The sequence below is a fragment of the Bos indicus x Bos taurus genome, chromosome 20, assembly GCF_003369695.1.
Source record: "Bos indicus x Bos taurus breed Angus x Brahman F1 hybrid chromosome 20, Bos_hybrid_MaternalHap_v2.0, whole genome shotgun sequence".
Lineage (NCBI taxonomy): Eukaryota > Metazoa > Chordata > Mammalia > Artiodactyla > Bovidae > Bos > Bos indicus x Bos taurus.
In genome coordinates, this window is record NC_040095.1 from 59,087,705 (window position 1) to 59,107,279 (window position 19,575).

At 39.8% G+C, this 19,575-nt stretch overlaps 1 protein-coding gene across 2 annotated transcripts in view; it reads left to right on the forward strand.

The window, feature by feature from the left end:
- Positions 1–19,575, forward strand: part of DNAH5 (dynein axonemal heavy chain 5) — a 324,445-nt gene that overhangs the window by 202,083 nt on the left and 102,787 nt on the right. For both annotated transcript variants that reach the window (XM_027520119.1, XM_027520118.1), the window contains exons 50-53: positions 1,139–1,362; positions 4,542–4,740; positions 7,801–7,973; positions 18,301–18,431. In XM_027520119.1, coding sequence (XP_027375920.1) covers positions 1,139–1,362; positions 4,542–4,740; positions 7,801–7,973; positions 18,301–18,431 — 727 coding nt within the window. The remainder of the gene's footprint in view (positions 1–1,138; positions 1,363–4,541; positions 4,741–7,800; positions 7,974–18,300; positions 18,432–19,575) is intronic.

The window sequence follows — 19,575 nt, forward strand, 5'->3', positions numbered from 1 at the left end:
CCATGTCTCCTGCATTGGCAGGAGGATACTTTACCACTGAGCCACCAGGGAAGCCCCTACCTATGTATTTCTTTAAGATATTGTTGCTAGCTTCTTAAGCCAGGAGGTTAAATATTAAGTGGTCTTAGACATGATGAGATGCCTTCCTCATGGGTACATGTATTTCAGGTCTGGATTGATACAATTCCACACCAGCAGTTTATGTAGCTGATACCTAACCACCCCATGTAATGATTTTAGCCTAAGAAATATCAATAATATCTCTCAGGATGGGGATTAGCCAGAGTCTGATCCTCAGAGTAATTTATAGGGTTGTAAATAAATTATTGATTGATTACATGTGTAGTATGTCAGAAATCATCCAAGAAACACTAGCACAATCGATAACCATATTTATTTAACTGAGTAATGAAAATGAGTTTAGAAACTGATTATGGAATCTTTTCAGAGAAAGAGTGTAAAGTTATGCATGCGTTCGTGTTAGGTATTAATTTACCATCGCTGAAATTGAGACTGAGGAAAAACTAATTAGGATTACCCTAATTAACTTCTGGCAGACTAGAAGGTCTTCTTAGCGCCCTAGGGTAGTGGAGTTGGCAATATCTGCCTTCAGTCACAGCAGTGGGCAGAGGCTTGAAACCAATGACACTAGACCTATCTAAACTTGGGAGAAGTAAATGGACCAGAATGAATGACTATTATCACTTTTAATTATCCTTTTTGGCCTGGAAAATTTTGCCTATAAAGTAAATCAAAATATATTATAATGCATGGAATGGCAACAAAAGAATGAACTAATAATCTTAGAAGATTCATGAGACCTTTCTTTTTCTTATCTGTCCAATGCAACTTTATATATTCATCATTGTTACCCATTTAATAATACTGAATTAGTTCAGCTAGAGTTTTCAGCAGCATTTCTTAATCAGCTTTTCAGTATTTGAATGCTAACTCACTTGAATCTATACCTACTTTTTAGGTTTAACCCCCCTCCCAAATTAATTAATCAAAATTTCTTTAATATGTGGTTAACTATTAAAATGTGTCCTTGTATTTATATTCTACATTACGTTTTTCATTTTAATTTAGTTGATTTGAACTGTCAGTCAAAATGTTGCGACTTTTTTTCCTCTTTCAGGTGTGATTGGGGTAGGTTATTACTGTACCCAGAGGGGTTTCTCAGAAGAAGTGAGAGATTGGGTGACGAAGTTGGTGCCCCTGACACGTCGACTATGGCAAATGACTAAGATTAAAATGCTCCCAACCCCTGCAAAATTCCATTACGTTTTTAACCTTCGAGATCTTTCTAGGATCTGGCAGGGAATGCTGAACACTACTCCAGAGGTTATCAAGGAACCAGACGTAAGTGATGCGTAAGAAAGTAGAACAAGTAACTTTGTTATTTATTATAAACTCTAAATATTCTTAGTAATGTAATTTTTATGGGCATGAAAATATTTTGAGATGTTTTAGCATGGATATTTTTTTCTTTTGTGGCTTTTTACTAATGTAAAGGGAAAGTATGCCAAATGTTTTTCTTTAAAAATTCCAATTAAATTTGGTTTATGTTTAAGGAGACAGTGTATACTATTATTTTCTAATGAGTAGAATAAAAGGTAAAATTAATTTTGTTTTTCATCATAATTTTCTTATACTAAACAATGGCAAAAATGCCTGTTGATTTTATTATGTCTGTCTTCACATTATAAACTTCACATTATAAACCTGATCTTTAACTTTAAAAAGTAACTATCTTTTTTTTAATTTTAATTGGAAGCTAATTACTTTACAATATTGTATTGGTTAATTATCATTGATTATCAGTGAATCAACGATAAATATACATAGATCCCCTCCCTCTTGGGCCTTCCTCCCACCCCCTCAACCCACCCCTCTGGCTCATCTCAGCCCCAGGCTGGGCCCCTTGGGTTACGCAGCAGCTTCCCATTAGCCTTCTGTTTTACATATAGAGTATACATTTCAGTGTTACTCTCCCAGTTTTCCTCACCTCTCCTTCCCCTGCTGTGCCCACAAGCCCATTCTCTGTGTCTGCGATTCTGTTCCTGGCCTGCAAATAGGTTCATCAGCACCATTTTTCTAGATTCCATATGTATAGTGGTACATGTATGCAATGGAATATTACTCGGCCATAAAAGGGACAACTTTGAATCAGTTGAACTGACTGAACGAATTTGAGTTAGTTGAACCTAGAGCCTGATATCCAGTGTGAAATAAGAGAAAAACAAGTATCATATATTAATGCACATATATGGAGTCTAGTAATTATCTTTATAAATGAACTTTCCAAATTGAGGGATGAAACCACTTTTTTTGGTTAGTCATCCATGATCTTTCTTTTCCATATAACTTGATGCACTAAAAGAATTACAAATATTGGTAAAACTGAAAAGAGGCAGAAGAGTAGAAATTTCATTTGACAGAAAAATGAGCATTTGTACAGACACTCAAATATAACAGTTTCTAGCACTATAAGAATTCTCTTTGGACTAAAAGGAAATTCTAGTGTGTAAAAATCAGTATGTATGTAGTATGTAAAATTGTAAGGTATATAGTTCGTAAAAATGCAGTACTTTTTTTTTTTTTGCTGAAGGGCCTATGTGCTTAGGCTAAGACAACACCAGCCTCTTTTTCAGACTTTGATGGTACTGAGGTGGAAGTTAAGCAAATAGGTTTTAGGGACTTCTCCACATAAATGCAGAGAGACAGTTGAAATGTCAGTCAAACTGTCACAAGCAAATCAAGTGTGGATGGTAAGAAAAACCCAGCTTTACCACACATAGTCACAAAGTAGGTAACTTCACTGGCTGACTCCAAGACAAGACATTTTGGGGAAAACTCACTCTCCTTGTTACAGAGAATTGGGAGTCATTTTAGCAGTAGTGAACATGTAATTTAATTTTTTCCCTCAAAGTTACTGACAAATTAATGGCATCGTGGAATGCTGCTATGTTGTACTCAGTCGTGTTTGACTCTTTGAGACCTCACGCACTGTAGCTCACCAGGTTCCTCTGTTTGTGGAATTTCCCAGGTAAAAATACTGTAGCAGATTGCCATTTCCTGCTCCAGGGGTTTCTTCCCAATTCAGAGATCGAACCCATGTCTCTTGGGTCTCCTGCATCGGCAGGCGAGCTCTTTACCACTATACCACTATACCACCAATATTACTTTTTAAGTACCTATTTATTTGGTGCTGATTTTAAATCAGCATTAACAGTTCCAGCAGTTGGTTTGTCATGAACTTTTGTCTTAACCATGTCATTAAATATATTTCACTAAGCTTTTATTTCCTGGCAACCAAAGAGCATTTGATCATTAGTAATATAATGGCTTCCTTGGTGGCTCAGACAGTTAAGAATCTGCCTGCAATGTGAGAGACCCGGGTTTGATCCCTGGGTCGGGAAGATCCCCTGGCAAAGCGAATGGCAACCCACTCCAGTATTCTTGCCTGGAGAATACCATGGACAGAGGAGCCTGGCAGGCTACAGTCCATGGGGTTGCAAAGAGTTGGACACGACTGAACGACTAATACTTTCACAGTATAATAACTTAAAAACCTTCTATCTTGAAAAATGTTACCAAGTTAAGAAATTTGCACCAGTCTTTCATATCAAATAAGATACTTAGACAAGCTTTGTTATTCTTGCTATCAGAACAGCTGTATTGAACAATTAATTCTCTCAACTTCCAGTTAACTTTGGGCCCTGGAGTATCTAGATGAGGTGACAGATAACCCAGATATTTTTTGTAAATTTTCTCCACAATGTGTTAAGTAAATGTATCTTTGTAATTATCTCAGTTGCATGCACGAGAGTTGTTTATACACAACTTTTACACTATGCTCTGGCCATAATGTAGATGTCTTATCCAAACAGACTAATTTGATCGGAAACATAAAACTTTTATGTAGAATATTAGTTTGTTGGTCATTCAGAATGAATTAGTATTTTATCTAAGAATGGTTTTGTTTTAATTTAAGGGCTGAAAATGAATACTTTTTATTTACTATCTGGAGAAGAAAATGGCAACCCACTCCAGTATTCTTGCTTCGGAAGGTCCATGGTCAGAGGAGCCTGGTAGGCTACAGTCTGTGGAGTTGCAGTCACAGACACGACTGAGTGACTGAACACAGATGAGACCAATTTGAAATGAAGCTCAGTATATTTTAACTTTTTATTTTATCTATTTTTTAACAGGACAGTTATATTTCATGGACAATTTTGTATCCTAAGACTGTGCATTCCTGTACAAATGCCAGTAACGTTCCCCACATCATTTTTGCACCCAAGAATGTCCTTTTTTGGTGATCACATACCAAATGAAAACCATTATTCCAGGATTTTTTTCTAAGGTGCTCCCAAACCTGTTGCTCACATTAAAAGGAAACCAGTAATGTTAGCCTTAACTTTAAAAAATGTCACATTCTAAATCAGGAAGGAGGGTCCTCTATGATACTGCCCACTTGAATTTCCAACTCTGACATAACGGGAATTAATAACGCATTTAAACGATGCTTTTGACAGGAACTGTTAAGGCTGTGGAAGCATGAGTGTAAACGAGTTATTGCTGATCGCTTCACGGCATCTGATGACGTGACCTGGTTTGATAAGACTTTAGTCAGCTTGGTGGAGGAGGAGTTTGGTGAAGAGAAAAAACTCTTGGTGGATTGTGGAACTGACACTTACTTTGTGGATTTCTTGAGGGATGCACCTGAAGCTACAGGTAAACTATTGAAGCAGAATTTGAAATCCTCCACAGGGATATCCTTTGCCAAGTGACAACCTGATGCAAAGGGACGACTTGTTGGAAAAGACCCTGATGTTGGAAAAGATTGAAGGCAATAGGAGAAGGGGCGGCAGAGGGTGAGATGCTTAGATAACATCACTGACTCAATGGACATGAATTTGAGCAGTCTCGGGGAGATAGTGGAGGACAAAGGAGCCTGGCATGCTGCTGTCCATGGGTCACAGAGAGTCGAATATGACTTAGCGACTGAAAAACAGCAAAGGGGATATCTGATGACAGAGGTTTAGTTCAGGGATGTTGAGTTTCTGTCTAGTGAACTTTGCTGAAACAAGCCTGAGGCATAGTAGGTGCTCAATAAATATAGAAGCATGTTGTTGCAAATTTCCTCCACAATGTGTTAAGTAAATGTATCTTTGTAATCTTTGATTAAGAGTAACCATTTTGTTACTTCATGGGAAATAGATGGGGAAACAGTGGAAACAGTGTCAGACTTTATTTTTTTGGACTCCAAAATCACTGCAGATGGTGACTGCAGCCATGAAATTAAAAGACACTTACTCCTTGGAAGGACAGTTATGACCAACCTAGATAGCATATTCAAAAGCAGAGACATTACTTTGCCAACAAAGGTCCATCTAGTCAAGGCTATGGTTTTGCCAGTGGTCACGTATGGATGTGAGAATTGGACTGTGAAGAAGGCCGAGCGCCAAAGAATTGATGCTTTTGAACTGTGGTGTTGGAAAAGACTCTTGAGAGTCCCTTGGACTGCAAGGAGATCCAACCAGTCCATTCTGAAGGAGATCAGCCCTGGGATTTCTTTGGAAGGAATGATGCTAAAGCTGAAACTGCAGTACTTTGGCCACCTTATGTGAAGAGTTGACTCATTGGAAAAGACTCTGATGCTGGGAGGGATTGGGGGCAGGAGGAGAAGGGGACGACAGAGGATGAGATGGCTGGATGGCATCACTGACTCGATGGACGTGAGTCTGAGTGAACTCCGGGAGATGGTGATGGACAGGGAGGCCCGGTGTGCTGTGATTCATGGGGTCGCAAAGAGTCAGACACGACTGAGTGACTGAACTGAATCGAACTGAACCGTTTTGTACATGTCAGCCTTGGTTATAAAGGTTGAGTTGGGAGGCAGGGTAGAGCAGAAGACAGTGGACAAGGCTTACAGCTGGCGTATAGAGGTAGATTTGAGAAATGGGTCTCCTGTACCTTAGCTGGGCAAGCTTCTGAACTTTCTTGAATCTCCTGCCTCTACTTTTATAAAAATGGAAATATTAAAATATACATCCTGGGTCCTGTGGGGATAAATGAGATGGTGTCTGTAGATGGCTTGGCAGTCTGTGTCTTGTACTCACTGTGAGAGGAAATATAGGAAAACTATGATTATTCCTTGAGTATTCCCAGGTGTTGAAAATAAAAAGGAAAACCTCACATTCCCTGAGAGGGCCATTGAATATAATTAGAGGTGGGTGATGGGGAGGCAAGATATTGTGGTTATGGTTCTGTGAAAAACTGAGATATACTGTATTATTTTTTATGAAAAGAAGTGGTGCTCCAGTTAATTTCTTTCCTCAGAAATAACTGAGCTTAAGTAGAATATTTTTCTTTCATTTAGAAACCTCTTCTAATACTGAGGATGAATATTAAGTTACTTTTCATATTCAAAAAGGCATGTTTAAGCACTTGCTATTTATATCTGTTAAATGGTTGAAAATGACTAGGCAGCCCCTTACTAGATTTGATAAGGATGTATGTGATCTGTCAAGTTTCTGAGTAACAGTTGAAAAGGATGTTTATTGCTGGCTATGCAGTTGGACAGATCTTTTCAGAGAAAGAAGCTGACAGTTTATTTTAAATCAGGTCACACATATCCAAAAATCATGTAAAGGTAGGAGTGTTATAAGGTGATTAGAATTTATGTGTTTTATTTCCTCTAATTCAGAAGGATAAGTAATTGTGTGTCTGAGGTGCAGGGTACAACTCCAGCATTTTGGGGTGGGCCTTGGGGGTTTGGGTGGGGGTGGGGTGAATGAGGCTAGAGGCAAATACAGAACCTTTTGTGTCTTCAGCACACTTTGTTTCTCAAAGCTTGAATGGAACATTTATGAAATAACGAAGTGCCTATTGAAATTCAATTGGAGAGAGCTTTGCAAATAGACCAACCTTATTATGCTAAATCAATTTCCTTGCTTTGTCATAAAAAGGTTAATATAGTTTGTATTAGGACAGGGTCAATTGAAAGTAATTATGTACTACTAGATTTGGACGACTCACTCTTCTAATACTCAGTGAATTTCTTACTTGTTATTAGTATATTCAACTAATGTTAACTGATAGTGAGTTTATATATGCCAAATTTAGCTCTTTCTTTGGCATTATGCTTTATAATCATGGTTGGAAAAGTGTTAAGCTGATACGTGTCTCTAACTTTTAAAATAGTTGATTTAATAATTTTCCCAGTGAAATAATTCAGTGTTTAAATTTTTTTAACACACACAAAATTTTTTTTAATAACAAAAATAATTTTTTTCTGTTTTCTCTCAAAATTCACTTCTATCCTCACTATTAACTTAAAATTTCCAATCATAAAAATTTTCTAAGCAGATGCAGTGACCTTTTTCTTTTTATTCTTATTAAAAACTCATTTAATTCTCTCTTTTGTGGATTTTGACATTAAATCCCTACTTTTTCGATCTTCATTTTGACCATTAAGTGAGTATTTCTGGGAAGATCCTTGAAATGCCAATGGTCTATTATGAATATAAATGAAATTCAATGTATGTGACATTATTTGAAATTGACCCTTTGTAGACAAGAAAGAATTAAGACTGTGTATGATCACAAAAGTTCTAATGCTTTGACTATTGTTTGCTTTCTTTTCTAAAAATATATACTCTGGCTTTTAGGTAAAAATTAGTATTATTCAGTGCTAAATTGTAAAGCTATGAGTGTACTAAGTTAGGTTGAGGAAGTGGTAAAGTCCAGTGATTTGGAGAAACTTAGTTGATTTTTCTTTCCTAACCCCAGGTGAAACATCTGAGGAGGCTGATGCTGAGATGCCCAAAATTTATGAGCCTGTTGAATCTTTTGATCACCTGAAGGAGCGTTTGAATATGTTCTTGCAGCTCTATAACGAGAGCATCCGTGGTGCAGGCACGGACTTGGTGTTCTTTGCAGATGCCATGGTCCACTTGGTCAAGGTCAGTGGCCACGCCCAGTAGCACCTCCCCAGAGTGACAGACACTTGCCTTTACACCAGACTTTTCCCCCTCCTCTTCAATTTTCCTCTTCTAGGAGAAAGTTCAGTTTAAAAATAAACTCAGTGCTCTATTCCAATTTAATTTCTGAACTGAATGCAACATGTCACACCTATAGGTTTAAAATCAGAGCGTGTGTACTTCAAATGTGTGATATGATAATTTTATTCAGTGTTGCTATACTGCTTCCAGCTCAGTGTTTTCACTCCATAGAATGAATGTGGTTGACATCTGAGTCAGAAGCACAGGCACAAAGCCTGCTTCTATTTTGCATCCTGCTAAGGAGAACGGTAAAGAGTGGGGCATTCATTTTGAGGACATTATACTAAGTGAAATAAGCCAGTCACAAAACCACAAATACCGTTTGAGTCCACTTCTACCGTACCTAGGGTAGAAAACTGAGAGACAGAAAGAGTGGTGGTTGGTAGCAGCCAAGGGAAGGAGCATGAGTTGTGTTTAATGGTACAGAGTTTCATTTTTGCAAGATGGAAAGTTTTGGAGATGGATGTTGGTGGTTGCACAACAATATGAAGGTACTTAATGGGATTGGACTATGCCTTTAAAAATGGTTTGGATGGGAAACTTTATGTTGCTTATATTTCACCACAATTGGAAATAGTAATTAACAATAATGCATAGATAATTGACTTTCAGCTGGGATGAAAATTCTGTTAAATGATACCCACCAGGAAAGTAAAGTTTCCTCTCTACTCTATCATGAGTCATTTAGGTTTCCAATCACTGTAATGATGGATATGATGGATTCTCAAAGGATAGAAATAAAAGATATTTACTTGACCTAATTTGTGGGTGGTGGGAGATAATGCTGTTAAAACCCTGTTGATACTCTCACTTTGTTGATGTCAATTATTTTTTCAGAATACATCCTTTTCATTAGAAAGGATGGGGCTGTCTTCCGTTTCTTAGGCTTATCTATGAGGAACGACCTCATAATTACAAATTGTCACCTCTAATAATTATAAAATCTTAGAACTGGAGACAATTTCAGAGGTTATCTAGTCAGTTCTCCCTCTGAAAAATTAAGGAGTGTGAGGAAGGCATTTCTATAAGGCTGGACTAAGTCAGGGAGAAGAACAACAATGAGTAAGTCCTGGGGTTGGATGTCCCCAGCATGAGGACACTTAGCTTGGAAACTTTGAATTCTCAGAAACTGAGACATCTCTATTGAATTATGACTGCAAATGTTCTTCCAAAACCAAATATAAATAACATTTTGAAATTAGTTCCTAGTTTATAGTTGAGTTAAATGTTTCAGGAAGAATAGAGGTACTCTCATATTTAGTTATTGAAAGGAAGAAGCCAAAGAATAACATTTTCTAAGTAAATAATATTAAAGGCAACTTCCTGACTAGGTATCTATTGGAGACAAAATCTGATTGGCTTTGGGGTTCCACAACAGTTAGAAATGAGGTTATCTATGTTAATCTTTTGTCTGAGGAAGTTCTCTAGAACTTTCCTTTTTCTGGGTTTTACAGCACAAGTGTGTGCTAGTCGCTTAGTCACGTTCAACACTTTGTGACTTCACGGGCTGTAACTACCAAGCTCCTCTGTCCATGGGATTCTCTAGGCAAGAAGACTGGAGTTGCTCTTTCCTTCTCCAGGGAATCTTCTCGACCCAGGAACTGAACCCAGGTCTCCCGCTTTGCAGGCAGACTCCTTACTGTCTGAGCCACCAGGGAAGCCCACAGATGAAGCATCTCCTCATTTTGTTTGGTTATCACACTCAAGGCATGTGTGCCGCAGCCCGTGTCCTGCGCTGTGTTTTCCCCTCACCCTCAGCCTCTAGCATGCGTCCTCTGGGATTAGCCAAAGAATCTGTGATTGGAGTCTTTGAGCTAAAATGCCTTATTTCTCACGGTTTTCTAGGCCCACTCTCTCACCTACACTCTCGTTTACTGTGTACCGTTATATCCAAACTCTGTCATGTGAGTGTGAGCCTTGAAATAGGTAACTTAGCTATAAAGCATGATAGAAGCAAGGGACAGGACTGAAGATGCAAACTGCAGCAACACAGGATGTGGTCTGAAACCAAGTGTGTTTCTTAGTTCCTTTCTTTATTAAAATGGTGGTTTCCGTTTGAAACCAAGAATATTTCTGCAAGATGTCTTTTGCCTCTTTGATTAAAGTTCAATTTGTGGTGTGTATGATTTGTCGTATCCCTTGTGGGTGGTGTTCGATTTAGGGTGTAATTCAGAGAAATCAACTGCTCATGATTAAACAGGTCCTGATTCCAGAGGATCTTATCAGTGCTACATTCCCAGCAGGTGTCTTCTTGTGTAGAATTCATCTGCTTGTATTTGACTTTTTTACCAGATGGTAAGCTCTATGAGGGCGGATACCCAGTTTATTCCCTTCAGTATTCACGGGATGGAGTACTGCTGAGACAGGCACCCTTGTGGTGCTTGATAAATAGGTTGAGAGTTGAACCAAGTCCCCATTATGGCCCTAAACATCCTGTCTTCCAATATTTCCATAGCTGGTATTGAAGTTCCCACCCTGATGAGGACCCCTCAGGCATTTTGCTGATTCTGAGACTGTGTGTATCCCATTCCTTATTCTTAAAATTTAGCCCAACTCCTGCCCCGTGTGTCACCTTCTTTGCATGATAAACTTGTAGTTATTGTTCAAGATCTGGAGCAAATCCCCAGCTCCACATCTAAGATGCCTTCTCAAGCAGTGTTGTTTCCCTTGCATTTTTTTCCTCCAGTTGCTATCATTCCTGCCCACCCCAGCATTCACCACAGTGCTTTACTGCATGTTTCTATTAATAGGTTTCTCTTCTCTACTGGAGTATGAGCACCTGCAAGGCAGGATGGGAATTAATAAGTTTTAAAATATTTGCTACAGAAATTAAAAAATGAATATCTCTATCTCACAGTCTGAGATGGTGAGACAAGATAGCCCCATTTGAAGTTCTCACTTCACTGTGTTTTCTCTTATAATTTCTGTTTTCAACTAGATTTTGAGATTACTTTTAAAGTATTCTATTTGTTTGTTCATGTATATGTTCACTTGTCAAATGTGTTTTAAGGGCTTCTCATATGCTAGAAGGGGCTTCCCAGGTGGCCTGCAGTGATGAAGAATCCACCTTTCAATGCAGGAGACGTGGGAGACATATGTTCGATCCCTGGGTTGGGAAGATCCCCTGGAGTAAGACATAAAAACCAACTCCAGTATTCTTGCTTGGAAAATTCCATGGACAGAGGGGCCTGGTGGGCTACAGTCCATGGGGTTGCAAAGAGCTGGACATGATTAAGCCCCTGAGCAAGTACGCAGATAGTGCTAGAAGATGGGAACAGACATTTTTAGTTTCAGACCTAAGCCCAGTTGCAGGAAAAGTTATTGGGATGAAAGTTTCCAATACCTACTTAGTAATAATTATTTAAACCCTTAATATGTTCACCAGCATCAACTAAAGAAAATGGTTATTGAAAAAGTCATGTATTTTGGAAAAGTTAACCAAGAAAAGACATAGAAGATTCTAGGTGGCTGCAGTAACTTCTTACCTGCTTTATCTATGCCTCTTGAAGTAACACCAGGGAAAGAATATGAATAGACACTGGGGAAATGCCAAGAATTCTTGCCTGTACCGTTCCTCCCCTGCCTGTAACAACTTAAGAGGGAATCACATGGAGAAGATGATTAGGAGGCTGGAAGAGCAAGGTTCTACCAGGTTTGGTGGAACCAGGTTCTCAGGTCCACAACGGGAAAGTGGACTTCATTTCATCGGGCTCACACTAAATTGGGAGTATAATCCAAAAGCAAGAGTAGTCCCAATAGGAGTTCAGTATAACGCCTGCCAGTGGAGGGAATCCTGAAAAAGGATGTTTAGATCAGATCAGATCAGATCAGATCAGTCGCTCAGTCGTGTCCGACTCTTTGCAACCCCATGAATCGCAGCATGCTAGGCCTCCCTGTCTATCACCAACTCCCGGAGTTCACTCAGACTCACGTCCATCGAGTCAGTGATGTCATCCAGCCATCTCATCCTCTGTCGTCCCCTTCTCCTCCTGCCCCCAATCCCTCCCAGCATCAGAGTCTTTTCCAATGAGTCAACTCTTCGCATGAGGTGGCCAAAGTACTGGAGTTTCAGCTTTAGCATCATTCCTTCCAAAGAAATCCCAGGGCTGATCTCCTTCAGAATGGACTGGTTGGATCTCCTTGTAGTCCAAGGGACTCTCAAGAGTCTTCTCCAACACCACGCTTCAAAAGCATCAATTCTTCAGCACTCAGCCTTCTTCACAGTCCAACTCTCACATCCATACATGGCCACAGGAAAAACCATAGCCTTGACTAGATGAACCTTTGTTGGCAAAGTAATGTCTCTGCTTTTGAATGTGCTATCTAGGTTGGTCATAACTGTCCTTCCAAGGAGTAAGCGTCTTTTAATTTCATGGCTGCAGTCACCATCTGTAGTGATTTTGGAGCCCAGAAAAATAAAGTCTGACACTGGTTCCACTGTTTCCCCATCTATTTCCCATGAAGTGATGGGACCGGATGCCATGATCTTCGTTTTCTGAATGTTGAGCTTTAAGCCAACTTTTTCACTCTCCACTTTCACTTTCATCAAGAGGCTTTTGAGTTCCTCTTCACTTTCTGCCATAAGGGTGGTATCATCTGCATATCTGAGGTTATTGATATTTCTCCCAGCAATCTTGATTCCTGCTTGTGTTTCTTCCAGTCCAGCGTTTCTCATGATGTACTCTGCATATAAGTTAAATAAGCAGGGTGACAATATACAGCCTTGATGTACTCCTTTTCCTATTTGGAACCAGTCTGTTGTTCCATGTCCAGTTCTAACTGTTGCTTCCTGACCTGCATACAGATTTCTCAAGAGGCAGATCAGGTGGTCTGGTATTCCCATCTCTTTCAGAATTTTCCACAGTTTATTGTGATCCACACAGTCAAAGGCTTTGGCATAGTCAATAAAGCAGAAATAGATGTTTTTCTGGAACTCTCTTGCTTTTTCCATGATCCAGTGGATGTTGGCAATTTGATCTCTGGTTCCTCTGCCTTTTCTAAAACCAGCTTGAACATCAGGAAGTTCACGGTTCACATATTGCTGAAGCCTGGCTTGGAGAATTTTGAGCATTACTTTACTAGCGTGTGAGATGAGTGCAATTGTGCAGCAGTTTGAGCATCCTTTGGCATTGCCTTTCTTTGGGACTGGAATGAAAACTGACCTTTTCCAGTCCTGTGGCCACTGCTGAGTTTTCCAAATTTGCTGGCATATTGAGTGCACCACTTTCACAGCATCATCTTTCAGGATTTGGAATAGCTCAACTGGAATTCCATCACCTCCACTAGCTTTATTTGTAGTGATGCTTCCTAAGGCCCACTCGACTTCACATTCCAGGATGTCTGGCTCTAGGTCAGTGATCACACCATCGTGATCATCTGGGTCATGAAGATCTTTTCTGTACAGTTCTTCTCTGTATTCTTGCCACCTCTTCTTAATATCTTCTGCTTCTGTTAGGTTCATACCATTTCTGTCCTTTATCGAGGCCATCTTTGCATGAAATGTTCCTTTGGTATCTCTGATTTTCTTGAAGAGATCTCTAGTCTTTCCCATTCTGTTGTTTTCCTCTATTTCTTTGCATTGATCACTGAAGAAGGCTTTCTTATCTCTTCTTGCTATTCTTTGGAACTCTGCATTCAGATGCTTATATCTTTCCTTTACTCCTTTGCTTTTCGCTTCTCTTCTTTTCACAGCTATTTGTAAGGCCTCCCCAGACAGCCATTTTGCTTTTTTGCATTTCTTTTCCATGGGGATGGTCTTGATCCCTGTCTCCTGTACAGTGTCACGAACCTCATTCCACAGTTCATCAGGCACTCTATCTATCAGATCTAGGCCCTTAAATCTATTTCTCACTTCCACTGTATAATCGTAAGGGATTTGAAGATGAGCTCGATGAAGGACAGAAATGGTATGAACCTAACAGAAGCAGAAGATATTAGGAAGAGATGGCAAGAATACACAGAAGAACTGTACAAAAAAGATCTTCATGACCCAGATGATCACGATGGTGTAATCAGTTATCTAGAGCCAGACATTCTGGAATGTGAAGTCAAGTGGGCCTTAGAAAGCATTACTACGAACAAAGCTAGTGGAGGTGATGGAATTCCAGTTGAGCTATTCCAAATCCTGAAAGATGATGCTGTGAAAGTGGTGCACTCAATATGCCAGCAAATTTGGAAAACTCAGCAGTGGCCACAGGACTGGAAAAGGTCAGTTTTCATTCCAGTCCCAAAGAAAGGCAATGCCAAAGGATGCTCAAACTGCTGCACAATTGCACTCATCTCACACGCTAGTAAAGTAATGCTCAAAATTCTCCAAGCCAGGCTTCAGCAATATGTGAACCGTGAACTTCCTGATGTTCAAGCTGGTTTTAGAAAAGGCAGAGGAACCAGAGATCAAATTGCCAACATCCACTGGATCATGGAAAAAGCAAGAGAGTTCCAGAAAAACATCTATTTCTGCTTTATTGACTATGCCAAAGCCTTTGACTGTGTGGATCACAATAAACTGTGGAAAATTCTGAAAGAGATGGGAATACCAGACCACCTGATCTGCCTCTTGAGAAATCTGTATGCAGGTCAGGAAGCAACAGTTAGAACTGGACATGGAACAACAGACTGGTTCCAAATAGGAAAAGGAGTTCGTCAAGGCTGTATATTGTCACCCTGCTTATTTAACTTATATGCAGAGTACATCATGAGAAACGCTGGACTGGAAGAAACACAAGCAGGAATCAAGATTGCTGGGAGAAATATCAATAACCTCAGATATGCAGATGATACCACCCTTATGGCAGAAAGTGAAGAGGAACTCAAAAGCCTCTTGATGAAAGTGAAAGTGGAGAGTGAAAAAGTTGGCTTAAAGCTCAACATTCAGAAAACGAAGATCATGGCATCCGGTCCCATCACTTCATGGGAAATAGATGGGGAAACAGTGGAACCAGTGTCAGACTTTATTTTTCTGGGCTCCAAAATCACTACAGATGGTGACTGCAGCCATGAAATTAAAAGACGCTTACTCCTTGGAAGGACAGTTATGACCAACCTAGATAGCATATTCAAAAGCAGAGACATTACTTTGCCAACAAAGGTTCATCTAGTCAAGGCTATGGTTTTTCCTGTGGCCATGTATGGATGTGAGAGTTGGACTGTGAAGAAGGCTGAGTGCTGAAGAATTGATGCTTTTGAACTGTGGTGTTGGAGAAGACTCTTGAGAGTCCCTTGGACTACAAGGAGATCCAACCAGTCCATTCTGAAGGAGATCAGCCCTGGGATTTCTTTGGAAGGAATGATGCTAAAGCTGAAACTCCAGTACTTTGGCCACCTCATGCGAAGAGTTGACTCATTGGAAAAGACTCTGATGCTGGGAGGGATTGGGGGCAGGAGGAGAAGGGGATGACAGAGGATGAGATGGCTGGATGGCATCACTGACTCGATGGACGTGAGTCTGAGTGAACTCCGGGAGTTGGTGATAGACAGGGAGGCCTAGCATGCTGCGATTCATGGGGTCGCAAAGAGTCGGACACGACTGAGCGACTGATCTGATCTGATCTGAATAGTGGTTTTCCCTACTTTCTTCAGTTTAAGTCTGAATTTGGCAATAAGGAGTTCATGGTCTGAGCCACAGTCAGCTCCTTGTCTTGTTTTTGCTGACTGTATAGAGCTTCTCCATCTTTGACTGCAAAGAATAGAATCAATCTGATTTCAGTGTTGACCATCTGGTGATGTCCATGTATAGAGTCTTCTCTTGTGTTGCTGGAAGAGGGTGTTTGCTATGACCAGTGCATTTTCTTGGCAAAACTCTATTAGTCTTTGCCCTGCTTCATTCCGTATTCCAAGGCCAAATTTGCCTGTTACTCCAGGTGTTTCTTGACTTCCTACTTTTGCATTCCAGTCCCCTATAATGAAAAGGACATCTTTTTTGGATGTTAGTTCTAAAAGGTCTTATAGGTCTTCGTAGAACCGTTCCGATTCAGCTTCTTCAGCATTACTGGTTGGGGCATAGACTTGGATAACTGTGATATTGAATGGTTTGCCTTGGAAACGAACAGTGATCATTCTGTCGTTTTTGAGATTGCATCCAAGTACTGCATTTCGGACTCTTTTGTTGACCATGATGGCTACTCCATTTCTTCTGAGGGATTCCTTCCCACAGTAGTAGATATAATGGTCATCTGAGTTAAATTCACCCATTCCAGTCCATTTCAGTTCACTGATTCCTAGAATGTCGACATTCATTCTTGCCATCTCTTGTTTGACCACTTCCAATTTGCCTTGATTCATGGACCTGACATTCCAGGTTTCTATGCAATATTGCTGTTTACAGCATCAGACCTTGCTTCTATCACCAGTCACATCCACAGCTGGGTATTGTTTTTGCTTTGGCTCCATCCCTTCATTCTTTCTGGAGTTATTTCTCCACTGATCTCCAGTAGCATATTGGGCACCTACTGACCTGGGGAGTTTCTCTTTCAGTATCCTATCATTTTGCCTTTTCAAAAGGATGTTTAACAAAACCCTATTAGAGATGGTAGCGATAACCCTGTATGCGAGACAACAAAAGAGACACAGATGTATAGAACAGTGTTTTGGACTCTGTGGGAGAGGGAGAGGTTGGGATGATTTGGGAGAATGGCATTGAAGCATGTATAATATCATATAAGAAACAAATCGCCAGTCCAGGTTCGATACAGGATCCTTGGGGCTGGTGCACTGGGATGACCTGGAGGGATGGTACGGGGAGGAAGGTGGAAGGGGGATTCAGGATGGGAAACACACGTACGCCCGTGGCAGATTCATGTTGATGTGTGGCAGAACCAATACAATATTGTAAAGTAATTAGCCTCCAATTAAAAGAAATAAATTAAAAAAAAAAAACCCATTAGATGCAGAGGTCAGGCTATGCCAGAAAACTTCCAACAGTAACAGAGAAGTGACCCGTTCTTGAGAAGTGAAAGTGAAAGTGAAGTCCCCTCCTTAGCTCCCATATAATTCTTGATTATTAGTTTAGAAAAAAAGCTGACAATACAGCAATACTGCAGGCTCAAACTGCAGTTAGGAGGGAGAGATAGTCATCACATGGAGTGAAAAATGCATCCAGGAGAATTCGACAGTAATCCCCTCTAGGTGGGGCTGGAGACCTGATGGTGAAAGTAATTCATTGAATACCAATAAAACCAAAGAATCACACACTTTTACCAAAAAAGTGACCCAAATGATGAGAAACTACTGAGTGGCAGAGAGTGGACTTCTGGTCTACCCATGATCACTTAGCTACCTTACGTATCACTGTCTTTGCCAAATAATATGAGTGTTTACGTTTATTCCTTTCAAATTCCATCATTTATACCATATTTTGGAAAATTTTTGCCTTCTATTTAAATTACATTAGTTTTCAAATGTGGGGGGTATTCTAATTAATTGTGTGTTGTGTATTCCAAGGATGCACATTGTTTAGAAATTTTCTGTTCTCTTTCCTGTCCTCCTAAATCAGATTGGCAAACTAAAAGGAAACCTCAAAGTCCCCTTTATTTCTCTCCTTGAAAACTCAGAGCAAGACACAGTTTGGGCTCTGCCTACTGTTTTGTACTGCTCTCCTCCGAGTTTCCTAAAAGGTACACCTCCCTACTCTCCACTCTTCTATTTCAGAAATGCTTCCATTTGTCCAAATAGTGTATCTTTCTATTCTGATCCTAAGACACCTACATCTTCTAAAATGCTTAAACAGGCATATTTCATTTTATTGCCCATACTTCAATGCACTTAGCAGATAGTGTGGTTTTTACAATTGATGGTTTGTGGTCACCCTTTGCCAAGCAAGTCTGTTGGTGTTATTGTTCCTGCAGCATGGACTCACTTCATTTCACTGTGTCAAGTTTTGGTAGTTCTCATAATATTTCAAACCTTCTACCAGCAAAAAGATGATCATTCACTAAAGGCTCAGATGATGGTTAACATTTTTTAGCAATAAAATATATTTCAGTTATGGTATGTGCAGGTTTTTTAGATGTAATGCTATTGCACAGTTAATGGTAGAGTGTAAACATAACTTTCATTTGTATTGGGAAGTAAAAAAAATATGTGTAACTTGCTTTATTGCAGTATTTGTTTTATTATGGTGGCATGGACTTGAATCTGCAGTATCTCCTAGGTATGCCTGTATTGAATAAATAGGAAAAAAGTGGAATATTGCACATTAAATGAGATGTACTTTTTCTTTTCTATATTCTAGATCTCACGTGTCATTCGTACTCCCCGGGGAAATGCCCTCCTGGTTGGGGTGGGCGGATCGGGGAAGCAGAGCTTAACAAGGTTGGCTTCATTCATCGCCGGCTACACTTCCTTCCAGATCACTCTGACAAGGTAACACACCTTCACTTTAATTAACCTGAAATGGATTTTGATAAATGGTTCTTAGAAGCCACTTGGAGTTAAGAATGCATTTATCTTAATGTAAAGGAACCATAATAGTTTTCTTTCTTGAATGTTGACTTATTATTGTTTTCTTTCAACCTCTGTCATAGACCATGAAAATTTCACATGAATAATTTGCTTTAGAAGCATTTCACCCTCTTACTTCATCAATAGATGCCTCTTGGTTTTCATGTCATGCTTGATATGAGTATTATGTATATTCCTTTAGTGCATTTTAGAAGAAATTCATCCATTCTAAATGTTAATTTAGGGCTTCCACATGGCTCAGCAGTAAAGAGTCTGCCTGCCAATTCAGGAGATGCTAGATATACAGGTTCGATCCCTGGGTCAGGAAGATACCCTGGAGGAGAAGATAGCAACCCACTCCAGTATTCTTGCCTGGAAACTTCCATGGACAGAGGGGCCTGACTCTTTTTGACCCCCTATAGTCCATGGGGTCACAAAGAGTCGGACACGACTGAAGCAACTGAGCATGCAGGCAAAAGAATGTTAATTCAGATTTCAAGAATAGTAAACTGTTGGTAAACTGAGAAAATAGATTAAAAGTTTGTTGATTTACTTATTCATGTGTTTAAAAGTATTCATTGAACACCAACTATGTGTCAGGCACTGGCTCATTGCTGGGGTACCTGATAAGCAAGGTAAGCCTGACCTGTGTCATCATGGAGTTTATAGCAGTTTAATGGGGACAACTGAGCAACTCATTCAATAAGATGTGATACGTAGGTTTTTCTCTGTTAAGGAAATAAGTGCAGACTAGAGTCTACTGAAATGTGAGGGAAGGACTGCTAACCTACTTTAGGGGATGGTCAAAAAGGCTTCCTGGAGAAGGAGATGTTTCAACTGAGATCTGAATGAGTAAGAATTATCTCACAGAAGAGGAACAGTAGAGAATGTTCCAGGCAAAAGGATCAGCACATGTAAAGTTACATTTGAGACCCTGAAAGCTGTTACATATGGCTGGTATATAACTTAAGGCGGAAAGTGGGAAAGGAAGAAAAATGCAGGCCTTTGGAGGTGTCATAAGGAGTTTGGACTTCACCCTTGTGGCTTAAATGGTAAAGAATCTGCC